Raw genomic sequence first — 22,583 nt, forward strand, 5'->3', positions numbered from 1 at the left:
AGTATAAAACTGAAAGTAGATCATTGTAAAAATTAAAAGAGGGAATAAGAGAGGCAGGCATGGGAAGGAGGGAGGGTAATTGGGAAGTATCACTATGTTCCTAAATCTGTATATATGAAATATTTGAAATTTGTTAACCTTAAAAATTTTTTAAATAAATAAATAAACTTAAAACATTAAAAAATAAAGTCTCTTCGAGAAATGTTTCTCCAGAAATGATTTCAGTAGAGTATTGAACATGTTTGAGTGATTGAGGTAAGTTGTATATATCTAGAGAAGAACTACTAATAAGTTTGTGGAAGTTCATACAAGAAAGAACATACAATACACCCCACCCTAGTACAGAGCAATCCTTCCCCCTTTTCTCTACCTACTCTTCCATCCTTTTGTCTTCTTTCCCTTTCCGTTCTCTCCTTTTTGTTCACTTTCTTCCTTTTCCACTTTATTCCTCACATGGTTTCACATACTTTATTTGATGTTCACACAATTACTAAAGGATAAAACAAAAACAGGAAATGGAAACTACGTGAACGGATGTTGGGAAAACAAGTGAATGAAGCTAATGTGTCTCTCTGTCAGGAAGAGGTAGAAAGCAGAGGTTAGGCTGGCGCCATGGCTCAATAGGTTAATCCTCCGCCTTGTGGCGCCAGCACACCGGGTTCTAGTCCCGGTTGGGGCACCGGATTCTGTCCCGGTTGCCCCTCTTCCAGGCCAGCTCTCTGCTGTGGCCAGGGAGTGCAGTGGAGGATGGCCCAAGTGCTTGGGCCCTGCACCCCATGGGAGACCAGGAGAAGCACCTGGCTCCTGCCATCGGATCAGCGCGGTGCGCCGGGCGCAGCGTGCCGGCCACGGCGGCCATTGGAGGGTGAACCAATGGCAAAGGAAGACCTTTCTCTCTGTCTCTCTCTTTCACTGTCCACTCTGCCTGTCAAAAAAAAAAAAAAGTAGAGGTTAGGAAGGTTTGAAAATAAGCCAGGCCAGAAAGTTTCAGCACTTCCATGGGTTGTTTCCTGAGGGCTTCAATGTTGCCCTCTGTGATGGTCACCTGATGGTTTGACAGAATGAGCACAGATGTGAAATTTCAGCCTCGCCATGTTGCAGGTGAATGGCAGGCTGCTGGCTGCCCAGCTGGGTGAAGGGAAGGCCTTCCCCATGCACAACTCTAAGTTCTCCAATCAAGCCCTTCAGTAGCAGTGAATGAAAGGCCTATAGGTTTTGTTTCAAAATGAATAACATCTGTATTATATATAAGCATTTAAATATTTATGTGTTTTTTATCAATTTTTATCTAAATTGTGACATTGGAGGAGATAACTTTCTATCTTAAATTGTTTTCAGTGAATTTTGCTTATGGCATGTTTTGATAGGGCATGTTTGGATTGATTACTATATATATCTAACACAAATATAAATGCACACTCAAAGATTCCAACTATATAACAATATAAAACACACAAATTAAGAAAAATATGGTAGTTATGTTTAGCTCATAGACTCTCATGGCTTATTGGTCGAAGTTTTCTTGTTCCCCTAAATGCAACACAGTCTAGTGAAATGTGCACAGACTTTATAATCAGCATCACTGAATTCAAATTCTTGCTCTAAATATTAAATATATTAATTTTATACAATTGTTTAAGTAAAGGGCTTAAGCTGTATAATAGTAGAGATGAAACTGGCAACCTCTTAGTGTTTCTAGTGATGATTAAAGAGAAATATATATGTGGAGACAGCTGATAATGAGGTGGACATTGAGGGGATGTTACCTATTGTATGTTTTTAGATTCCTAGTCCACTGAAGTGCTACTCTCCCCCTTACATATTTAACCTTTCTTGTGCATATTCAATAAAATAATTATTTTTCACTTAAAATATAGATTTTATAAATGATCTATATCAGTTTACATAGAAATACTAGTGTTGTAGGGAAGATCTTTCCACTGAATATTTGATCTATGATCACTGTGAAAACCAACTAACTATCCCATTATTATTTGAACAGGAATTGCTTCCCCCCAGACTAATGCTAAACCCAAAGTTTTATGTTAATGGTTAATGAATTAGCATTAATTGGTGCTGGATTAAGGGTGAGGACTTGATTTAATTATGATATCTGAGAGGTGGAGGTATTTAAGTCACTGAAACTTTGTCCCTTGGAAGGTAGTTCTTGCAAAAGGTTTGGTAATGTAAACTGAGCATGCTCTCTGTTCTCTCTACATCCTGACTTCCATTAGATCCTCCCTCTGCACCTGTCTGCTGCCCTCATCAGACACCACCCTAATCGGATCTTTGACTATGGATCTTCCAAATTGTAAGCAAAAATAAATCTTCCTTCCTAAATGACTTATTTCAGATATTTTAGTTAAAATAAGGAAAAGCTGACAACACATCCCCAAAGTATAATTTGCTCTTTTGTGGTCATATGGCCATCCTCACACTTTGTTAAATGTGTCCTGTGACTATACTCTTTCTATAGCAATGTGAGAAGAAGCAACAGGCCATTCCAACCACAAAACCCAACCCATTGTGCTGTTCTTGGTTCCTTTTTTCCTCAAGATAATTGGGATGTAGCCATCACATTGATCCTGAAATCAGTATTTGTAGGATGATGTAACCATCATCAATTTTGGTCTTATGTGAGTGTATGGGAAAAACAACCCCAGATAATCTCTGTTATGGGTTGGATGTGGTTTGTCCAGAAGGGGTCTGTGTATTGGAGGGTTAGTCCCCAGTGTGGCAATGTAGGAGCTGTTGGGACATTTAAAAGATGGGGCCAAATAACAGGCTCTTAGTTCTCTGAGGCCACTCTATTCAGAAGGGAATCCTGGTTTCCTGGAGAAAATTATTATAAAAACTTGCAGATCCTCATTCTCTCTCTGATTTCCTGTATTGGTACGTGAACCCTTCCTCTGCATGTGCTCGCATCATCCACCATGGGAGCTTGGAAAGAGCCAGCACCATGCCACTGTTCTTCTCTCTCAGTGTAACTCTGACTTTAAAATAAATAAATAAATCTTTAAAAAATAAATAAATAGTATTTAGTTTCTGATATTTGTGGTTTATGTATCACAGTAGCATAATTTTTTTTAACTTTATTTAATGAATATAAATTTCCAAAGTACAGCTTATGGGTTACAATGGCTTCCCCCCCATAACGTCCCTCCCACCCACAACCCTCCCCTTTCCCACACCCTCTCCCCTTCCATTCACATCAAGATTCATTTTCGATTCTCTTTATACACAGTAGCGTAATTAATACACCAATGAGCTAACCATCTTGAATCTCAGTATCTACTTCTGAATACTGGAGGAACTGGATTTTACTACTTTTAATATTACTTTTGGCAATAACATACTATGATTCTCAACTAATTTGTTCCAACCTGTAGATAGTCACACATTAAATAGATTACTTAAATTTCAGGGATTCATGACAACTAGAGAAATGGTTATATTAAAGGAAAGAATTTATGAATCCAACAGACTAAGAGGGAAAGATCCCAAGGAAAAGTAAGAGAGAGAGAGACTGCACTTGGTTAGGAGTGACCAGAATTCTGGTTGGCCTGAAGTCGAAGGTCTGTGCTTCTCAAAAACAAACAGAGGAGCCTTGTGCCCACAAAGAACAAGAGCGTGTAGTATGATAGCTTGACTGAAGATAGAAATAGAATTAAATAGAGGAATAGAGAAGATCTGAGGAAATTCAGACAAGGGAAAACCCATGTTCAGGAAGAATGGAAATTGGAAACCGAATTAGAACCACTGCAACCTAAGAACAATTTCTCTGAGTCAGACCAGGGGATCCATTAGCCAGCATTTGTTTTGCCATCCCTGACCTCAAACATGAGCATTCTTTGCCTTTTCTGGTTTTATTACACTCTTTTAAATACACAGCAACAAAATTTGCAAACAAAAGTAGAAATCAAATTCCACAAGAACATAAACAGCGGTTTATCGAAGGATGGAATAACAGTTCTGGTTTGCTACCAAAAGCATTTGCTTTATCTCAAATTGCTGAGAAGGAGAGAGAGTTATCATGCTAACCAAAGGCAAGCAATGAGTAGAACTGACAGGAACCATGAGAGAGAACACTGAAGCCAGATGACCTTCTAAAGAGTCAAAAGATCATGATCTAGAGCCAAACATGTGAGTTGGCAATAGCAAAGCAGGTAATGTATTTCAAGTGCTATTATGTGAAAGATACAGAATTAAGGAATTTACATATATTCTGTCATATATTCCTTTGAAATAATTTTATTCACATTTTGCATGTTTGAAAACTGAATTACAACATACATAGAGTAATAAGTAGAGAACAATTTCCAACACAGCCTACCTTATACCAATATATACTTTAATTAGCTACATTAGCCTGCTAAACAAGCTAGGTAGGTGCTGGATAGCAAGAATTAAATATTTTTATCAGAATCCAGAGTTTCTTTCTTTTTTTTTAAAGTCCAATTTTTTAAAATTTTTATTTTTTTAAACTTATTTAATGAATATAAATTTCCAAAGTACAGCTTATGGATTACAATGGCTTCCCTGCCCCCCATAACTTCCCTCCCACCCACAACCCTCCCATTTCCCGCTCCCTCTCCCCTTCCATTCACATCAAGATTCATTTTCAATTCTCTTTATATACAGAAGATCAGTTTAGCATATATTAAGTAAAGATTTGAACAGTTTGCACCCACATTGAAGCACAAAGTGAAAAATACTGTTTGAGTACTAGTTATAGCATTAAATCACAATGTACAGCACATTAAGGACAGAGATCCTACATGAGGAGTAAGTGCACAGTGACTCCTGTTGTTGACTTAACAAATTGACACTCTTGTTTATGGCATCAGTAATCACCCTAGGCTCTTGTCATGAGTTGCCAAGGCTATGGAAGCCTTTTGAGTTCGCCTACTCTGATCATATTTAGACAAGGCCATGGTCAAAGTGGAAGTTCTCTCCTCCCTTCAGAGAAAGGTACCTCCTTCTTTGATGACCTGTTCTTTCCATTGGGATCTCACTCGTGGAGATCTTTCATTTAGGTCATTGTTTCTTTTTGTTTGTTTGTTTGTTTTTTTGTTTTGTTTTGTTTTTTGTTTTTTGCCAGAGTGTCTTGGCTTTCCATGCCTGAAATATTCTCATGGGCTTTTCAGCCAGATCCGAATGCCTTAAGGGCTGCAGAATCCAGAGTTTCAAAGAGTGAGTCTGAAAATAAACTCTCAAATATGAATTTGTTTCTCCAACCCAGTCCTAATGGCTGACATAGCTCCTGGATTTGTCTCATGTATTTTCCTGGTTTCTCTCTTTCCAGCGATCATGCCTTTCTCCCTTACCCTGTTCTACCACCCATCCAACCCAAGACTTAAACCAACACAAAAAATCTGGCCACCTAGCAGTCAATCGGCTTTTCTTTCGAACGTTTGAACTGAGAGATAGAAACAGTCGTTAGTTGGGAATAGCTACTAGAAATGAAAAGTTGAGGAGCTGCGCGACTATAGTGATTACCGATAAAATTAGCAACTCAAAGACACAAATTATGATATAGGAAGAGTCTGAATAACGTGGAATGAGAAGAATAGAGAAGAAAGAGGAGGAAAGAAAGCTCAATCTTCCTGGAAGTCAGAATGTACCCGCAGACTTAAATTTCTGGTTCTTGTTTCTGGGGTCTTGAACACCCAGCTCTATCCTTTGCCTTTGCTTATTCTGGGGTCCCCAGTTTAGAAACTGATAGTTAATTCAATGAAGACACATATTCACTTCATATATTGGGATACTCAGTTGTGTAAATAATTAGATTAGTATATTATAAATTAGATTATATAAATATATTTCTATTAATTAATTCCAAACTGATCTATAGATATAATATAATCCAAATCAAAAGTATAGACATATTTTGTTTGGTTGTTGTGTATGGAACTAGCTGAGTTGGCTTTAAAATTTATATGAAAAATCAAAGACTTAGAATATATGAAGAAGAAAGCTGGAGGGCTTTCATTAACAGATCAATAATTAATATAAAGATACCATAGTTAAAAGGCATGAGGAGAGAATAATAGATCAAGAGAACAAAATATAGGCTCTAGAAATATACTAATACCTAAATAACTATCAATTTATCATAAATCTCACAAAGCAAAGTAGAATTAAGAGAAAAATCTTCTTAATAAATATTTCTGGGTTAAAAGTACAGTAGTATGCATATGCAAAAAAAAAAAAAAAAAGGATTCTTGACCCTGGATTGCACTGTTAACGTGAATGATAAAACGAAAGTCATCTAAGACATATATAGGGCAGTATCTTTGTATCTCTAGGAGGACAAAGTTATATCAAACAACTCATAAATATCACAAACAATAATGGATAAAGGACAAATGGTTTATTGATAAATTGGTCTAAAGAGAACTAAATTAGAAAATGAAAAAAATTTCATCAGGTTTTTTACAAAAAAAGATTATCCAAATGTCCAAAAAATGAAAAATTGCTAAACATCATTAGCTATTATGAAAAAATCAATTAAATTCACAATGAAGAACCACTAAGCAAACACCAGATGGCAAATATTAAAACATACACACACAAATTGACAATTTCAAGTGCCAGAGAAGCTGTGGAACAACTGAGAATTTCATTTATTGCTTGGAGAAGAGAAAATTGCCTTAGTCATTTTGATATTTTGCAGAATATACTGAAGTTGTATCCCCAGCTGAAAAGCATCAAAGGATAGTACTCGAGACTAGTCATAGTAACTTTTTTGTAATACTCAAAAAGTGGAGAGTCTGCCAAATTTCATCCTCTGTATGAAAAGACCCTTGAGGAGCCACTATCTTGCCAAGTCTGACAGTAATGCTTGATAGAGCTGAAGCAAGGCATGCTGATATCCTGTGACGCCTCCAGAAAATACTCCCTATACTACCTTTTCATTATAAGGTGGCCCCAGTATCATGTGGTGAACTGAACCCTGAGGTCAGAGGTTTTGTGAAAAAGCAGATTGGAGAATAAAGGTAGTCTTGTCCACCTACCAAGGCCCTGACCCTAGGGCCATTATGAAAACAAAGTAGATGAGTGGAGGATTTCTGCTAAGCTACAATTTCAACAATACCCCTGATATTTGTTTTAAAGTATGGAGTATTTCCAAATGAGATTTATCAGCAGCTCACTAAAGTTTTATATAAGTTGTTTATTGCCAGGAAAAAATAATTCCAGGCTGGAAAATGAGGAACTGTGCCTGATTTCAATCAGTTCAGCAAGGAGTCTGGCCATGTGTGATTGTAGCAGGGGCACCAGTAAAAACACACTGCTGCAGAGGTCACCCAGATCCAGGGAGACATTCTCCCTGATGTTTGTCTCAGCATAGCCCTAAGAAAGAATGAAGAGATTGAAAATTTCCCAACAGGCAATGGAAAGGATAGCCCAACTTGTTACTCAAGTAAGTCAATGTACTTCAAGGGAGTGAGATAACACACCATTGCCCATACATTCACTGATCTACTGTAACCCTTAGCTCCCGGCCTTATAGTGTCAGTTGAAAAGGCCATTGCCTTTTCTGAAGACTGTTAATATCTGCTCAATATCAGTGATCCATGTAATATGCTACACCAAGGTCTCTTCAACTGCCATCCCCTTTCCTGTATTGATTATTGGAGGTTGGTTTATTTCAGCACCGGTTGTTTACAAGAAGCCTAGACTTATTTAATATATTAGGAAAAAATGAGATTTCTCAGAAGAAAACTCAAGAGCAGGACACATGTAGATTTCACGAGATTGGAACTAGGAGGTACAAAGTTGGAATTGACTTGATTTTGTTCTTTTTAAGTCTCAGTGTTACTGCTGCTTCTCTCTCTGTGTCTCTCAGGTATAAAATATAGGTGGCTTCTGCTATGGTATTGAGGAGGTCACATGAAACATGAAGGGAAGATTGCTTCTGTTAGGCAAAATTCAGCTACTTGTTTCCAATGTGTTAGCAGTGGCTAAATATGGCATTTACTCCAGTGGGTCTCAAATTTTGCATGTATCAAAACTGTCTGATGAATGGGCTTGTGAAACAAAGACTACTGAGTCCTACCACCTCCAGACTTTTCAGCTTAGTAGTTCTAGTGTGGGGCCTAAGAACGTGAATTTTCATTAATTCCCTGGTGCTGATGATGCTGGCTAGGGGATCCTGTTTTGGGAAGAACTCATTCCTTCTACGGTCTGCAAACTGGTGGAGACCAGAGAGGAGACCGCTGGGAGAATAATCTCTGGTGACAGCAGGCCCTGATACACAGGAGCTGGCTGTGGTTGGTTCCCTTTGCAAGGTGTAATATAAGCCTTTTGTGGTTCTGTATGTCACACTCGAGGATTAGAAATATATCTCTGAGGGAAAAGATATTTGTATGTTTGGAAGCCAAAAGAGTAGCAGGTACCAGAATATATGGGACAGATTTCTCTACTAGTCTTTCTGTTACTTCTAGGAAATCTATGCCTCTCACAGCTTTGTTGGGCTGCTTGACCTGTGCAGTCCTGATTTACTTCTGTTCCTGGTGCAATGATTGTCAATACTCCCTTTTTTCTAAAATAAGTGATCACTTGACAAGTACCAAATGGCATCCAGTTTGTACCTTCTCTTCCTCCCCAAAGCTGATTTGACTGGGAAAAGCCACCTGCCCAGGTACTGACCAATCCATGCCTGACTAACAATGAATCGGGTACTCACTCTTGAAAGTTTGTGCAAAAGGACTGTTAGAGAAGAAGTCAGATAGCAGTTCCTGGACCTAAAAGGTCACACGGAGGCCTCTCTGGGTCATATCCAGCTATATTCAGGATGTGTAAGTAACCAGCAAAGGAGGAGCAAGCATAAAGGGGGAAACAGAACAGCTGCACAAAGTAGAGAAATGCATTGAGACAGAGCTTCTGAAGAACCAGGGTTCCTGACTCTCCTAGTTCCAAAACCTCCAAGAGGCCAGGTTGCAAATATCCCCTGGGGTTCTCTAAAGTTCCCAGGTATTTCTATGCTTATTTTTCAAAGATTTATTGATTTATTTGAAATCCAGAGTGAACAAGTAACAGAGAGAGAGAGAGAGAATGAGAGAGATTGAGAGATACATATCTTCCATTTGCTGGTTCACCCCTCAAATGGACAAACAGCTAGGACTGAGCCAGTCCAAAGCCAGAATCCAGCGACCCCACCCTGGTGTATCATATGGCTTGAAAGGAATCAAGCACTTGAGCCATCCTCTGCTGCCTTCCCAGGTGCCTTAGCAGGAAGCTGGAGTGGAAGTGGAGTAGCTAGGACTTGAACTAACCGCATATATGGTATGCTGGATTTGCAAGCACTGGATTTCCCTGCTATAGCACAACACAAGACCCTCCGCGTATTTTTAAAACAATCACTGCCCATGGGACCTAACTTGAAATCTTTTTCCTTTGAGCAGTAAAGCCTTGAGTGGCACGCTGTTGATATAACCTGCCCAAATGGGCCCCACATGGTCTCCTTGACCCTAGCTCTACACGTCTTCACTTTCTGAGCTGCAAACACACTTTGGAGCTGAACATCTCCCAATTAATTTTGATTTTCTGTGTCTATTTGCTTGCATTCCAAAGGCCATTAATAGTTTTAGACTTTTTTTTTTTTTAATCTGCAGAAGGAGGGAATGTTGACTGCTGCATTTCTAACACCTTCTAAGAAAAACTTTGTCATATGTTTCAGTTAGAAGGTGGTAAGATTCTTAATCATGATCCTTACTTTCACAAGTTTCAACACTAGCTATAAATAGCCAAGGAGTACCATCTGTTTCCCCTATTTTTGTGTCTGGACACCTGCACATAAAGGAGAAAAGGTACTTGAAGCCACCAACTTGAGGCTCTTTAGAATTGTCTGTTGTATCTTGAGGACAGAGTTAATTTCTTTAGCTTTTTTTTTTTTTTTCACAATCTTCAGAAATTTACCAGCATAAATATTGGTCATATATTTACAGCACACACATACACACACATGTTCAATAAGATTCATTTTGAAGAAAAAAGTGCATGCTCCCTAAATAATCTAAATGTCAGACTTGTAAGCATATGAGAATATAAATCTAGAAATTCGTTAATTTGTAAACAGGTTATGTTTCAAAGTGTTTATTTATATGTAGGAAATAGAAATGAATTTCCCCTTGTAAATTACAGGTTGTAATTTGGTTGTTAGCTTCCCAGATTTGATCCTAGGATCTCGCTTCCCTCCTCTCTTCTATTATCCGCCTTCTTCTAATCCAGCATTATCTTCTTTGCTGGCTTTGCACAGAGTGGGATTTTAAAGCATTAGATAAAATAAGGTCAGGGGGGGAATGAATGAGAGGCAGAGACAGCTGTGTTTCCATGGCGATGTGTTGAGGTAGAAGAAAGGTTTGTCATGCAGGGGGAAAGAGCGGGTTGGAGGTGAGTCCATAAGACACGTCTACTTGGTGCAGCCTTTCGTGTAAGAACCTTTAAGTTTGGTTGGAACAAGCGGAAGAATATCTTTACTGTGTTGTAGAATTTGAGGCATAACATTCACTGCATGATATTCCTCTGCAATATCTTCTCCCTTATCTGAGTTTTTATATTTTAGCCTATTCTGTGCATAGCAGCCAGAGATAGCCCTTGTTAGGTGTAGAGCCACATAGATAAAAGTAAATATTTGCCTATAGAAGTTTTTTTTTTCTGTATTTAAAAACTTTAAATTTGATTTAGTTTGGGGTTAGTTAATATATTAAGATGGTTCAACATTCAGAAGGAAGAGAATTATCTTAGCAAAAAAAGTCTCTCTTCCATTCTTATGATTCTGCCAACAAATTCCCCTCTCTAAAATTAACTAAAAGATTTTGTGTATACTTCTAGTGATATGTATATTCAAGTAAATTCTTATCTATGTATCTATATATTTGTGTATCTATCACCTATATATTCTTTCCCCTTTTATTGTACTTTTTTTGCATTGCTCTTTCACTTAACATCATATCTTGGAGATTGTTACATGTCAGTACATAATGGATTTTTCCCTCTATTTTTTGATGGTGCAATGCTCCATTCTCTGAATGTGCTTATTTCACCAGTACTTTGTCTTTGAGCAATTATGCCGTTTTCAACATTTTGCTACTACTAAAATAATTCATGTAATAACATTTTATAAGCATCATTTATAACAGGTATAAATGAAATGTGTATGAATAAATTCTAAGAGATACTTAGAACCCATGCAAAAGTTGCAAGACCCTCTGTCACAGACAAGATGCAGTACGGATGCAACATGGTCTCATTATTTGACAGTATTGGGCTGGTGTGAATGCTCTCAATTCACACTGGCTGAAGTTTCAGAAGGCAGGAGTCAGCAGGCTGGCACACAACAATAGTACACACCAGAGAAAGAGAGTCCTGACTGCACCATGATGAATATCTCAAATATGATACTCACTACCAGTTGTGAGGGTGGCCATCCTTTCCTTTCTTTCAATAGTAGAGGGAAAATGTTTATTCTTTCACGGAATAAAAATTTTTCAGGTCTACGGATTTTTCTGCCTATAAATGTCTTTGATTAGACTGAGGAAATTAAGTTTGGTGGGAGTTTTTCTTTTAAAAAATTCATTAATTAGGATGGAATTTTGTCACATACTTTTCTTTTTTTTTAAATTTTTTTTTATTTAGTAAATATAAATTTCCAAAGTTCAGTTTATGGATTACAATGGCTCCCCCCCCATAATTTCCCTCCCACTCACACCCCTCCCATCTCCTGCTCCCTCTCCCATTCCATTCACATCAAGATTCATTTTCACTTATCTTTATATATAGAAGACCGATTCAGTATATATTAAGTAAAGATTTCATCAGTTTGCACCCACACAGAAACACAAAGTGTAAAATACTGTTTCAGTACTAGTTATAGCATTACTTCACATTGGACAACACATTAAGGACAGATCCCATATGAGAAGTAAGTACACAGTGACTCCTGTTGTCACATACTTTCCTTGAGGGTCTATCGAAATGATCATATAATTTTTTTCTTTAATATGTTAATTGATTTTTGAATATCATTCCAATATTGCATTACTGGTCTAAACCATATTATACTCCACATATTATTCTTTTTATAAATTAATGAGTTTGACTTAGAAGCTTATTTTAAAATCATTTTTTTGTATATGCTTATAAGTGATATTGGCGTCTAAGTTCCTTTTTGGTGGGTAATGTTGGTATCCAAAGTATTCTTCCTTTATAATATGGATTGCAAATTTTTTCTCCCCAGTTTATTTTGTGCATGTGTAAAATTGGTATTACTTCTTCCTAATGATCTCCATAATTCACTGATAAAGCTGTCTGGGCCTGAAGTATTTGTAGGGGGAGGCTATAACTGTGGATTTATTTCTTTAAGATAAATCATTTCTTTCAAATGGTTTATTATTTTCATTTGAATGGTAAAATCAGTTGACAAAGATATTTGTAATATCACACTTTTTTAATTTGTGCTTTCTCTTTCCTTCCATATCACTCTTCTACCTCTTTCTGCCTCTCTTTCAGTTCATCTTGATTAAATGTTTATCAATTTTATTGATATTTTCATAAAAACTGGCTTTGGTTCCATTGACTTTTTATTGTTTGCTATTTCATTGATTTCTACTCCTACCTTATTAGTTCATAACACACATTTCCCATGAACTGGATCTCAAATTCATTTGCATCAAAATAGCCTTATCTTTTAATTCCATTTTCTATGAACTTTTTGATGTCCCCTTGTGCTAGTTTCAGAATTATAACACACCTGCTACCATAGCAACAATGCTTCACTAAATCACAGGTTAATGCTTTTCTGCTGATCATATTTATCCTTAGGGTACATCTCACTGGGGATACGCAGTTAGAATCCTGCATTTTAAAGTTACTTGGTATGATGCTGCCACCAACTGATTCACAATTCTATTTATTTCAATTTGCTTTAAATTATTAAGGATTCAAAAATAATTTAAGCTAAGTAAAACATTTGCATGGTTTCAAAGTAAAACATACTGAGAAATCTAGTTTCTATCCCTCTATTCCAACCACTTAATTCCTTTCTTCACAATTAAACAAATATATATAAGTTACCCCTCTACGATATGAATTAACATGAAAATATAAAAATATTATCATACTTCCCTTTAAGTGAACTAGTAGCTTACTGTGCATTCTTTCATTTATTTTACTATTTTAATAACAACATATCATAGGGGCCTGGACTGTGGCATAGCAGGTAAAGCGACTGCCTGCAGTATCAGCAGCCTGTATAGGTGCCAGTTCTCATCCCAGCTGCTTTGCTTCCAGTCCAGTGCTCTTGCCTGGGAAAGCAGTAGAAGATGGCCCAAGTCCTTAGGCCCTTGCACCTGCATGGGAGACCTGGAAGAAGCTCCTGGCTCCTGGCTTCGGATCGACCTAGCTCCGGCCACTGCAGCCAACTGGGGAGTAAACCAGCAGATGGAAGACCTCTCTCTTTCTCTCTGCCTCTCCCTCTCTCTGTGTGTAACTCTGACTTTCAAATAAAATAAATAAATCTAAAAAAAACCCCAATATATCCTAGTGACAACTACATACCATATAGACAATTCTAAGTTTTACATATTTACTATTTTTTAAAAGACTTATGCACTTATTTGAAAGGCAGAATTACAGAGACGAAGAAAGAAAGAGTGAGAGAGAGACTGATCTTCCATCCACTGGTTCACTCCCAAATGGCTGCATCAGCCAGCGTTGGGCCAAGCTGAATCCAGAGCCTGCAACTCTATCTGTATCTTTCATGTGAGTGGCTAGACCCAAGCCCTGTCTGCTGCTCTCCCACACACCTGAGCAGGGAGCTGGTTAGGAAGTGGAGCAGCCAGAACTCAAATCAGCTCTCACATGGGATTCTGGCATTTCAGGTGGCTGCTTATTGTGTTGTGCTACGACGCTGGCCTCTTTATTATTCTTTATTGGACATGTACCACACTATAGTGTGGATGCGCCTTAATTCATTCAAGCGCTCCTATTCAAACAGTCCGTGTCATTTCTATTATTTAGCTCCTATAATGAAAGGCAATGAATCATTTATGCCCATATATTTCCATATTTTGCAGAATATCTCTGGAGTAGTTTCCTGGAAATACAGTACTTGGATCAAAGGCAACTGCATATTTACTTTTATGAGATCCTGTCAACCCTCTATCTGTAGGGTTATGACATGTTGGCTTTCACCAGCTCTAAAATGAAAGGCCATTTTTCCTTGCAGATTTACCAGTAGACTGGGTTTTCAGACCTTGGAGTTTCGCCCATCTGATGGGTGAAGGGGAAAAAAAGCTTTCCTCTCCTGCCAGTATCTTGGGGTTTTCATTTACACTGCAAAGAACAAATTGTAAACCACTTTGCATAGTGTCCCAGCCCCAAAATGAGGGTTTGATTTACCATGTAATTTATTTCTGGTTCATATTTCTGTTCTGAACAAGCTTTTGGGTTTGAGGTTATAAACAAAATAATTTGACTGTTTACTTGTGGTTAAACAAATGGCATAAATAAATCTTTGGAAAAAATTCTCTTAAAAGGGGAAAAAGCAAGGCAATAGTTTCCAAAAATGATCATCTATTTGTCTGACAAACACTTGCTTCAGCAATGTAGGAGAGAGTTCTGGTTCCTGTCATAATGAAAGGTATATATTTTTCCAGTCAAAAGACTGTAAGTTCTTGATCAAATGCCAAACAGGTCTAGTAGGCATTTCTTTGCATGATCTTTCTCATGAGTTCAACTTGGAGTAGATACACAAACCTACTTTTGCTTTCTCTTTTGTCCTTCTTTTAGGTCTTTATCCTATAGTTCCAGTTTTCCTCCATCTTCTCATCCAAAGACTTTCATATTTTTCTTTTCAGTTGAAAAAAATATTTAATTGGAAGAGTGACAGAAAGGAGAGACACACTTGGAGAAAGAGAGAGAGAGAGAGAGATCTTCCATCTGCTGTTTCACTCTCCAATGGTCATAACAGGCAGCGCTAGCCCAGGCCAAAACCAGGAGCCAGCAACTCTATCTGGGTATCCCATATGTGTGGCAGAAGCTTAAGCACTTGAACCATCATCTGCTACCTTCCCAGGCACGTTAGCAGGAAGCTGGAGTAGAAGCAGAGCAGTCAGGACTTGAACCAGGCTCTCTGACAGGGATGTGCGTGTCCCAAGCAGTGGCTTAACCCACTATATTTGAACACCAGTCCCTTACTTTTAATGTACTGTTCTTTTTACTCTTTGGTACTCTTACTGCTCCATTTTTTCCCACATTCTTTCTTTGAGTCATGTACCTTACTCTCATCTTAGTGTACTCCTGCTCTGGATGTCAGCCCCAGAAACATCTCTAAACTGAGTTAAGATTGACAATTGCCCAAAAAGAAGCTATGACTTTGAAAGAGTTCTCTTGCCTATTCTGTTGTCATCCTTGACATGATGAACTCAACTTTCAAGACCTGCTAGAATAACTTGCACAAAGAGGTCAGAAAACCTCATCCCTTAGCAGTTTTGTTCCTATTTCCCAGACATAGTGTAAGGTACACATATTAAATGTCACTTCCTGAAGTAGGCAGCAAAGATGCATGATAAGTAAGGCAGTGTTTTTGTCCCAGAAGGGTTCCGACTCCAGTGTGGATCGATTTCAGTCGTAACCTCGCAGTATATATGGCACAGGGGAATCTCCGCTGGTGACCTCTCTTCCCACTCTTCTCACCCCTGCCGGGCTAATTCCTATTTCCACTTTCAGCTTATTTCCTGCATTCTCCAGGAATTCTTTCTGACTTCTCTCTCTTTTTTTTTTTTTTCCATTCTTCAGGTTGTGTGTTGTCCCTCTGGGGGCTCCCAGGTCATGCTAGACTTCCCCATTTTATCACATTTCACTGCAGGGTGGTGTAATTGTGTGCTTCTCCACACCAGTAGCTTCAGGCTCACGCATAGCTTTGCCTTTAGCTGCAAGTCTCCAGCACCCTTCACTGGATCGATCAGCAGCACAGGAGACTCAAAAAATATCCAAATGAGTGGCTGCATACCCACATATGAGGGTACTTTTTCAAAAGCTCATGGAAAAATGGAATTCAAAGATAAGTTTATTTTGGTGCAAAACATTTTGAAATCCATGCATGCTCATTTAGGTATGTAATACACGTAAACAAAAGTGGTAAATTAGAGTCAGGAACACAGAAAGCATGCTTCCCTTGGAAAGTGGAATCAGTAAGGATACCACAAAAAGAATGACTACTATGAAACATGTTCTAATGATTATTTCACAGAAACCTTGCCACTTGTAATCTCAAGTACCTTTGACGCATATTTTTAAACAGCTATCAACCAAATTTGTTTAACTTCCCTTAATGGTATTGATTGTTCCCATGAAATACTAGTGCATAACTCATTCTGACATTTGTAGGCAAGCACAAAGTTACATACGTCTCATAAATGTTAATAAGTAATTCCCAATAACTCAATCACTATTGTACCTCACAGAGGACTTTAAAACCTAAGTGGATCATTAGTGACACTGCCAAGTTGCTGTTATGGTTTCAAAAGTTCAAAGCAAAAGGTTGGTGGGATTATTGTCTTACTTGTCTTACTGTTCTATACACTCATGTGTATTGAAGTCCAAGTTTTAGAATGTATTTGCCAAACATTGTCCTTCAGGATATACTTGTATTTTTAAGAATTATATTTTATTATGTTTTAAATAATATCGGCAAGACATTGGAAACCAATGTTGATGTGTAAGGAGTTTTCTTGCTTGTTATTAAACAGAGGAAAAACCAATTTTAATTTTTATTTACAAATGCTTTTGGAAAATATCTACATCATAAAACTGTATGTTGGTATTTTATTTATTTACTTATTTTTTTAAACATTTATTTATTTAAATATTTGAAAGGTAAAGTTAGAGAAAGAGGGAGGGAGATAGAGATAGAGATAGAGATAGAAAGAGATATAGAGAGAGATAGAAAGAGAGAGAGAGAGAGATATTTTCCATCCGCTGGTCCACTCCCCAAATGACCACAATGGCCAGGAGTGGGTCAGGTTGAAGCCAGGAGCCAGAAACTTCGTCTGGCTATCTTATATGGGTGGCAGGGATCCAAGCACTGAGGTCATCTTCTGCTGCTTCCCCAGGTGCATTAACAGCGGGGCTGGATCAGAAGTGGAGCAGCCGGGACTGAAACTGGCACTTACATGGGAATCTGCAGGAAGCAGATTAACATGCTGCTCATAATGCTGGCTCCAGTATTTCTAATTAATTATCCTTTTCTGCATATTTTAAAAATTACGTTTTCTCCCTCTGTCTCATATGTATTTTCAATGCAAACTGAGTTTTGACTGGTTATTAGGTTAAGCTAACAAAAGAACATGCAAGCATGAAAGAATTGGCTTTGCACTGGATGGAAATGACCAATTACAATGTAAAGATACTGCTATTTTACATGTGTGAGCCCAGAGAAACACAGAATGGAAGAAAGGGCTATACCTAGAAATTCAATATCTATTTGATAGAGTTTCATGTATGCTCTTATCTACTCGATATTTATCTATCTATCTATCTATCTATCTATCTATCTATCTATATATTTTTAAAGATTATTTATCTGAGAGGCAGTGTTACAGTCAGAGAGAGGGAGAGACAGAGACAGAGGTCTTCCATCCTCTGATTCAATACCCAAATGGCCACAATGGTTGGAGCTGGGCTGATCTGAAGACAGGAGCTAGGAGCTTCTTCCGGATTTGCCACGTGGGTGCAGGGACCCAAGCACTTGGGCTTTCCCAGGCCATTAGCAGAGTGCTGGATTGGAAGAACAGCAGCTAGGACACGAACCGGCACCCATAGGATGCCAACGCTGCAGGCAGAGGCTTAACTAATGCCACAGTGCTGACCCCTCAACATATATTCTTTATTCTCAAGAATCTATTAACATAACTACACTTCTGAAAGACATTACCTAAGTCATTTTCAAGTGAAATTTGTAATACAAATGTGAAAGTAATTATCAGATGGTGAAATCAGGAAGTATTTATTTTTACATTTTTAACTTTTTTTTAACTTTTATTTAATGAATATAAATTTCCAAAGTACGGCCTATGGATTACAATGGCTTCCCCCCCATAACGTCCCTCCCACCCGCAACCCTCCCCTTTCCCATTCCCTCTCCCCTTCCATTCACATGAGGATTCATTTTCAATTCTCTTTATATACAGAAGATCAGTTTAGCATACATTAAGTAAAGATTTCAACAGTTTGCTCCCACACAGAAACATAAAGTGAAAAATAATAGATGATTTTTTAAATGATGATGAAATCAGATCAGACCTATTGTCATGTTTAATCCCAGTGAGAGTCAAGTTGGGAATTGCTAGTTTCTTCTTTTTTTTTTTTTAATAGAAGATCAGTTTAGTATACATTAAGTAAAGATTTCAACAGTTTGCACCCCCATAGAAACACAAAGTGAAATATACTGTTTGAGTACTCGTTATAGCATTAAGCCTCAATGTACAGCACATTAAGGACAGAGATCCTACATGAGGAGTAAGTGCACAGTGACTCCTGTTGTTGACTTTACAAATTGACACTCCTGTTTATGGCATCAGTAATCTCCCTAGGCTCCAGTCATGAGTTTCCAAGGCTATGGAAGCCCCTTGAGTTCTCCAACTCTTATCTTGTTTAGACAAGGTCATAGTCAAAGTGGAGGTTCTCTCCTCCCTTCAGAGAAAAGTACCTCCTTCTTTGAAGACCTGTTCTTTCCACTGGGATCTCACTCACAGAGATCTTTCATTTAGTTTTTTTTTTTTTTTTTTTTTTTTTTTTTGCCAGAGTGTCTTGGCTTTCCATGCCTGAAATACTCTCATGGGCTTTTCAGCCAGATCGGAATGCCTGTAGGGCTGATTCTGAGGCCAGAGTGCTGTTTAGGACATCCGCCATTCTATGAGTCTGCTGAGTATCTTGCTTCCCATGTTGGATCACTCTCCCTTTTATTTATTCTATCGGTTAGTATTAGCAGGTACTAGACTTGTTTATGTGCTCCCTTTGACTCTTAGTCCTTTCATTATGATCAATTGTGAACTGAAATTGATCACTTGGACTAGTGAGATGGCATTGGTACATGCCACCTTGATGGGATTAAATTGGAGTCCCCTGGTATGTTTCTAACGCTACCATTTGGGGCAAGTCAGCTTGAGGATGTCCCAAATTGTACATCTCTTCCCTCTCTTATTCCCACTCTTATGTTTAACAGGGATCACATTTCAGTTAAATTTCAACACTTAAGAATAACTGTGTATTAATTACAGAATTAAACCAGTCATATTAAGTAGAACAGACAAATAAAAACTACTAAGAGGGATAATGTATTAAATTGTTCATTAACATTTTTAACTTTTAAAGAACCAACTGAAACTTTAAGGTGTCAGAAAACTTTTAAAAAATTCATTTCAGAGAAAGAGAGAGAGAGAGAGAGAAGAGAGAATGCTCCTATCTGCTGGGTCACTCCCCAAATGTCCACACCAGCTGGGACTGGGTCCCACTGAAGCCAGGAGCCAGAATATCAATCCAGGTCTCATGTAGGTGACAGAACTCAGTCACTTGAGCCATCAACTCTGCCTCCCAGGGTTTGCATTCGTAGGAAGCTGGAGTCAGGAACAGGAACCAGTTATCCAAATCAGATACTCCAATGTGGGATATGCGCTTCTTAACCACTAAGACAAATTCTTATTCCCAGGAATTATTTTTTAAATGACTATTGCTTGAATATATAGAAACAGAATGGTTACCATGGAGAGGTAGAAAAAATGGAGCTTATGTCAAAGGGCACAAAGTTGCAGTTACACAGGATAAATAATTATAGGGATCTAATGTACAGGCTGAGGTCTATAATTAATTGTTATATTCAAAATTGGAAATTTACTATGAGAGTAGAATTTAGATATTTTTACTACACGCACACAAAGGTAATTATGTGAGATGATGGATATGTTAATTTGCTTGACATTAGTAATGTATGAATTTGTGTATCAAAACATCATTTTGAATTAATTAAATATAATGTATGGATTGGTAAATAATTTAAAGTGACGAATAAATTAACATTAACGGGAAATTATGTTGTGCTGAAACGCAATTAATGCAATACACATAGTTACTGAATTTAAAATCAGAATTTTGTTTACACATTGCGATTAGTTCCAGGTTGAAGATTTTCTTTTCATAACACCTATAGAAGAGGTTCACAAAGCATGCTTAACAGAGGATAACATTACATGAAATAGTATGAACCAACTTCTTAAAGACATTGTTAAGGACACAAGTTAACTCAAACATTTAAGATGCCCATGTCCCATATTGGAGAACCAGAGTTCAATTCCCAGCTCTAGCTCCTGACTCCAGCTTCTTGCCAAAGCAGATACTGGGAAACAGCAGTGATGGATCAAATAGTTGGATTTTCCTGCCACCCATATGGGAGATCTGAATCAAGTTCCTGATCCCTGATTTTGGCATGGACCATGGCGTTTGGAAAGCAAACCAGAGGGTGCCTCTCCCCTTACCCAAACCGCCCCTACAGTGTCCTTCTTAGTCTGATAGCTGAGTAAGAAAGGTTACTTTCTGGCAGTTCTAGGGCTTTCATGGTATTTGGGGTGCCTCAAGAAAAGAGGAACTAATCCAAATACATAGGTACTGTAAAAGAAATCTGGTGATGAATTCTTCATTTGGGAGACTACCCTCAACAGGCAACTAATTCTATTGTCTTTGAACAATTTGTATGTCTTTGTAAATTGCAGGTAACTGATGGACGAATAAACGTTGGTTTGTTTGGTTGAGATGTAATTGACTTCCTTCCCCATTGTGGAAAAACCAGCTTTGTTATCTACCTGAAATTTGATGGAATATCATTGTCCTGCAAATAAAAATAACAAATGAAAAACAAAATAATTTTTAACTTTTATTTAATGAATATAAATTTCCAAAGTACAGAATATTGATTACAATGACTTCCCCCCCATAACATCCCTCCAACCCGCAACCCTCCCCTTATCCACTCCCTCTCCCCTTCCATTCACATCAAGATTCATTTTCGATTCTCTTTATATACAGAAGATCAGTTTAGCATACATTAAGTAAAGATTTCAACAGTTTGCACCCCGATAGAAACACAAAGTGAAAAATACTGTTTGAGTACTAGTTATAGCATTAAATCTCAATGTACAGCACACTAAGGACAAAGATCCTACATGAGGAGTAAGTGCACAGTGACTCCTGTTGTTGACTTAACAAATTGACACTCTTGTTTATGGAATCAGTTATCACCCTAGGCTCTTGTCATGAGCTGCCAAGGCTATGGAAGCCCCCTGAGTTCACTGACTCTGATCATTTTTAGACAAGGCCATGGTCAAAGTGGAAGTTCTCTCCTCCCTTCAGAGAAAGGTACCTCCTTCTTTGATGACCCATTCTTTCCACTGGGATCTCACTCGTGGAGATCTTTCATTTAGGTTTTTTTTTTTTTTTTTTTTTTTTTCCCCTAGAGTGTCTTGGCTTTCCATGCCTGAAATACTCTCATGGGCATTTCAGCCGGATCCGCATGCCTTAAGGGCTGATTCTGAGGCCAGAGTGCTGTTAGGACATTTGCCATTCTATGGGTCTGCTGTGTATCTCACTTCCCATGTTGGACCATTCTCTCCCTTTTTGATTCTATCAGCTAGTATTTGCAGACACTATTCTTGTTTATGTGATCCCTTTGACTCTTAGTCCTATCATTATCATCAATTGTGAACAGAAATTGATCACTGGGACTAGTGAGATGGCATTGGTACATGCCACCTTGATGGGATTGAATTCGAATCCCCTGGTATGTTTCTAACTCTACTGTTTGAGGTAAGTCAGCTTGAGCATGTCCCGAATTGCACATCTCTTCCCTCTCTTATTCCCACTCTTATATTTAACAGCGATCACTTTTCAGTTAAGTTTCAGCACTTAAGAAGAATTGTGTATTGATTACAGTATTCAACCAAAAGTATTAAGTAGAACAAACAAAAAAAATACTAAGAGGGATAACATATTAAGCTGCTCATCAACAGTCAGGGTGAGGGCTGATCAAGTCACCGTTTCTCATAGTGTTCATTTCACTTTAACAGGTTTCCTTTTTGGTGCTCAGTTAGTTGTCACCTATCAAGGAGAACAAGTGGTATTTGTCCCTTTGGGATTGGCTTATTTCACTCAGCATAATGTTTTCCAAATTCCTAACAGGGATCACTTTTCAGTTAAAATTTAAACGCCTAAGAATAATTGTGTGTTAATTACAGAGTTCAACCAATGGTACTAGAACAACAAAAAAATACTAAAATGGATAAAGTATTACATTGTACATCAACCGTCAGGACAAGAGCTGATCAAGTCGCTGTTTCTCACAGTGTCCATTTCACTTCAACAAGTTTCCCCTTTGGTGCTCAAAAAAAATAAATAAATAAATAAAATAACTGATTAAATTTTGTTTGCTATATATTCAAATCTTATCAAATTTTTTGCTTAATATTAGGCAAAAATATTATAGTTTTATCCATCATAATTAGCTATTTTTAAAAATATTAGTTGGGTAGTAA

The 22,583-nt window shown here is 37.8% G+C and overlaps 1 protein-coding gene across 1 annotated transcript in view; it reads left to right on the top strand.

Moving 5' to 3' along the window:
• The window catches only part of CPED1 (cadherin like and PC-esterase domain containing 1), a 587,225-nt gene extending 565,636 nt beyond the window's left edge, over positions 1 to 21,589 (top strand). Inside the window, exon 17 of the mRNA XM_089329475.1 lies at positions 21,510 to 21,589. Coding sequence (XP_089185601.1) covers positions 21,510 to 21,574 — 65 coding nt within the window. The 3' untranslated portion in view covers positions 21,575 to 21,589. The remainder of the gene's footprint in view (positions 1 to 21,509) is intronic.
• The last annotated feature ends 994 nt before the right edge of the window (positions 21,590 to 22,583 follow it).

The sequence above is a fragment of the Oryctolagus cuniculus genome, chromosome 3, assembly GCF_051225735.1.
Source record: "Oryctolagus cuniculus isolate XC-2025 breed Fujian yellow rabbit chromosome 3, ASM5122573v1, whole genome shotgun sequence".
Classification (NCBI taxonomy): Eukaryota; Metazoa; Chordata; class Mammalia; order Lagomorpha; family Leporidae; genus Oryctolagus; species Oryctolagus cuniculus.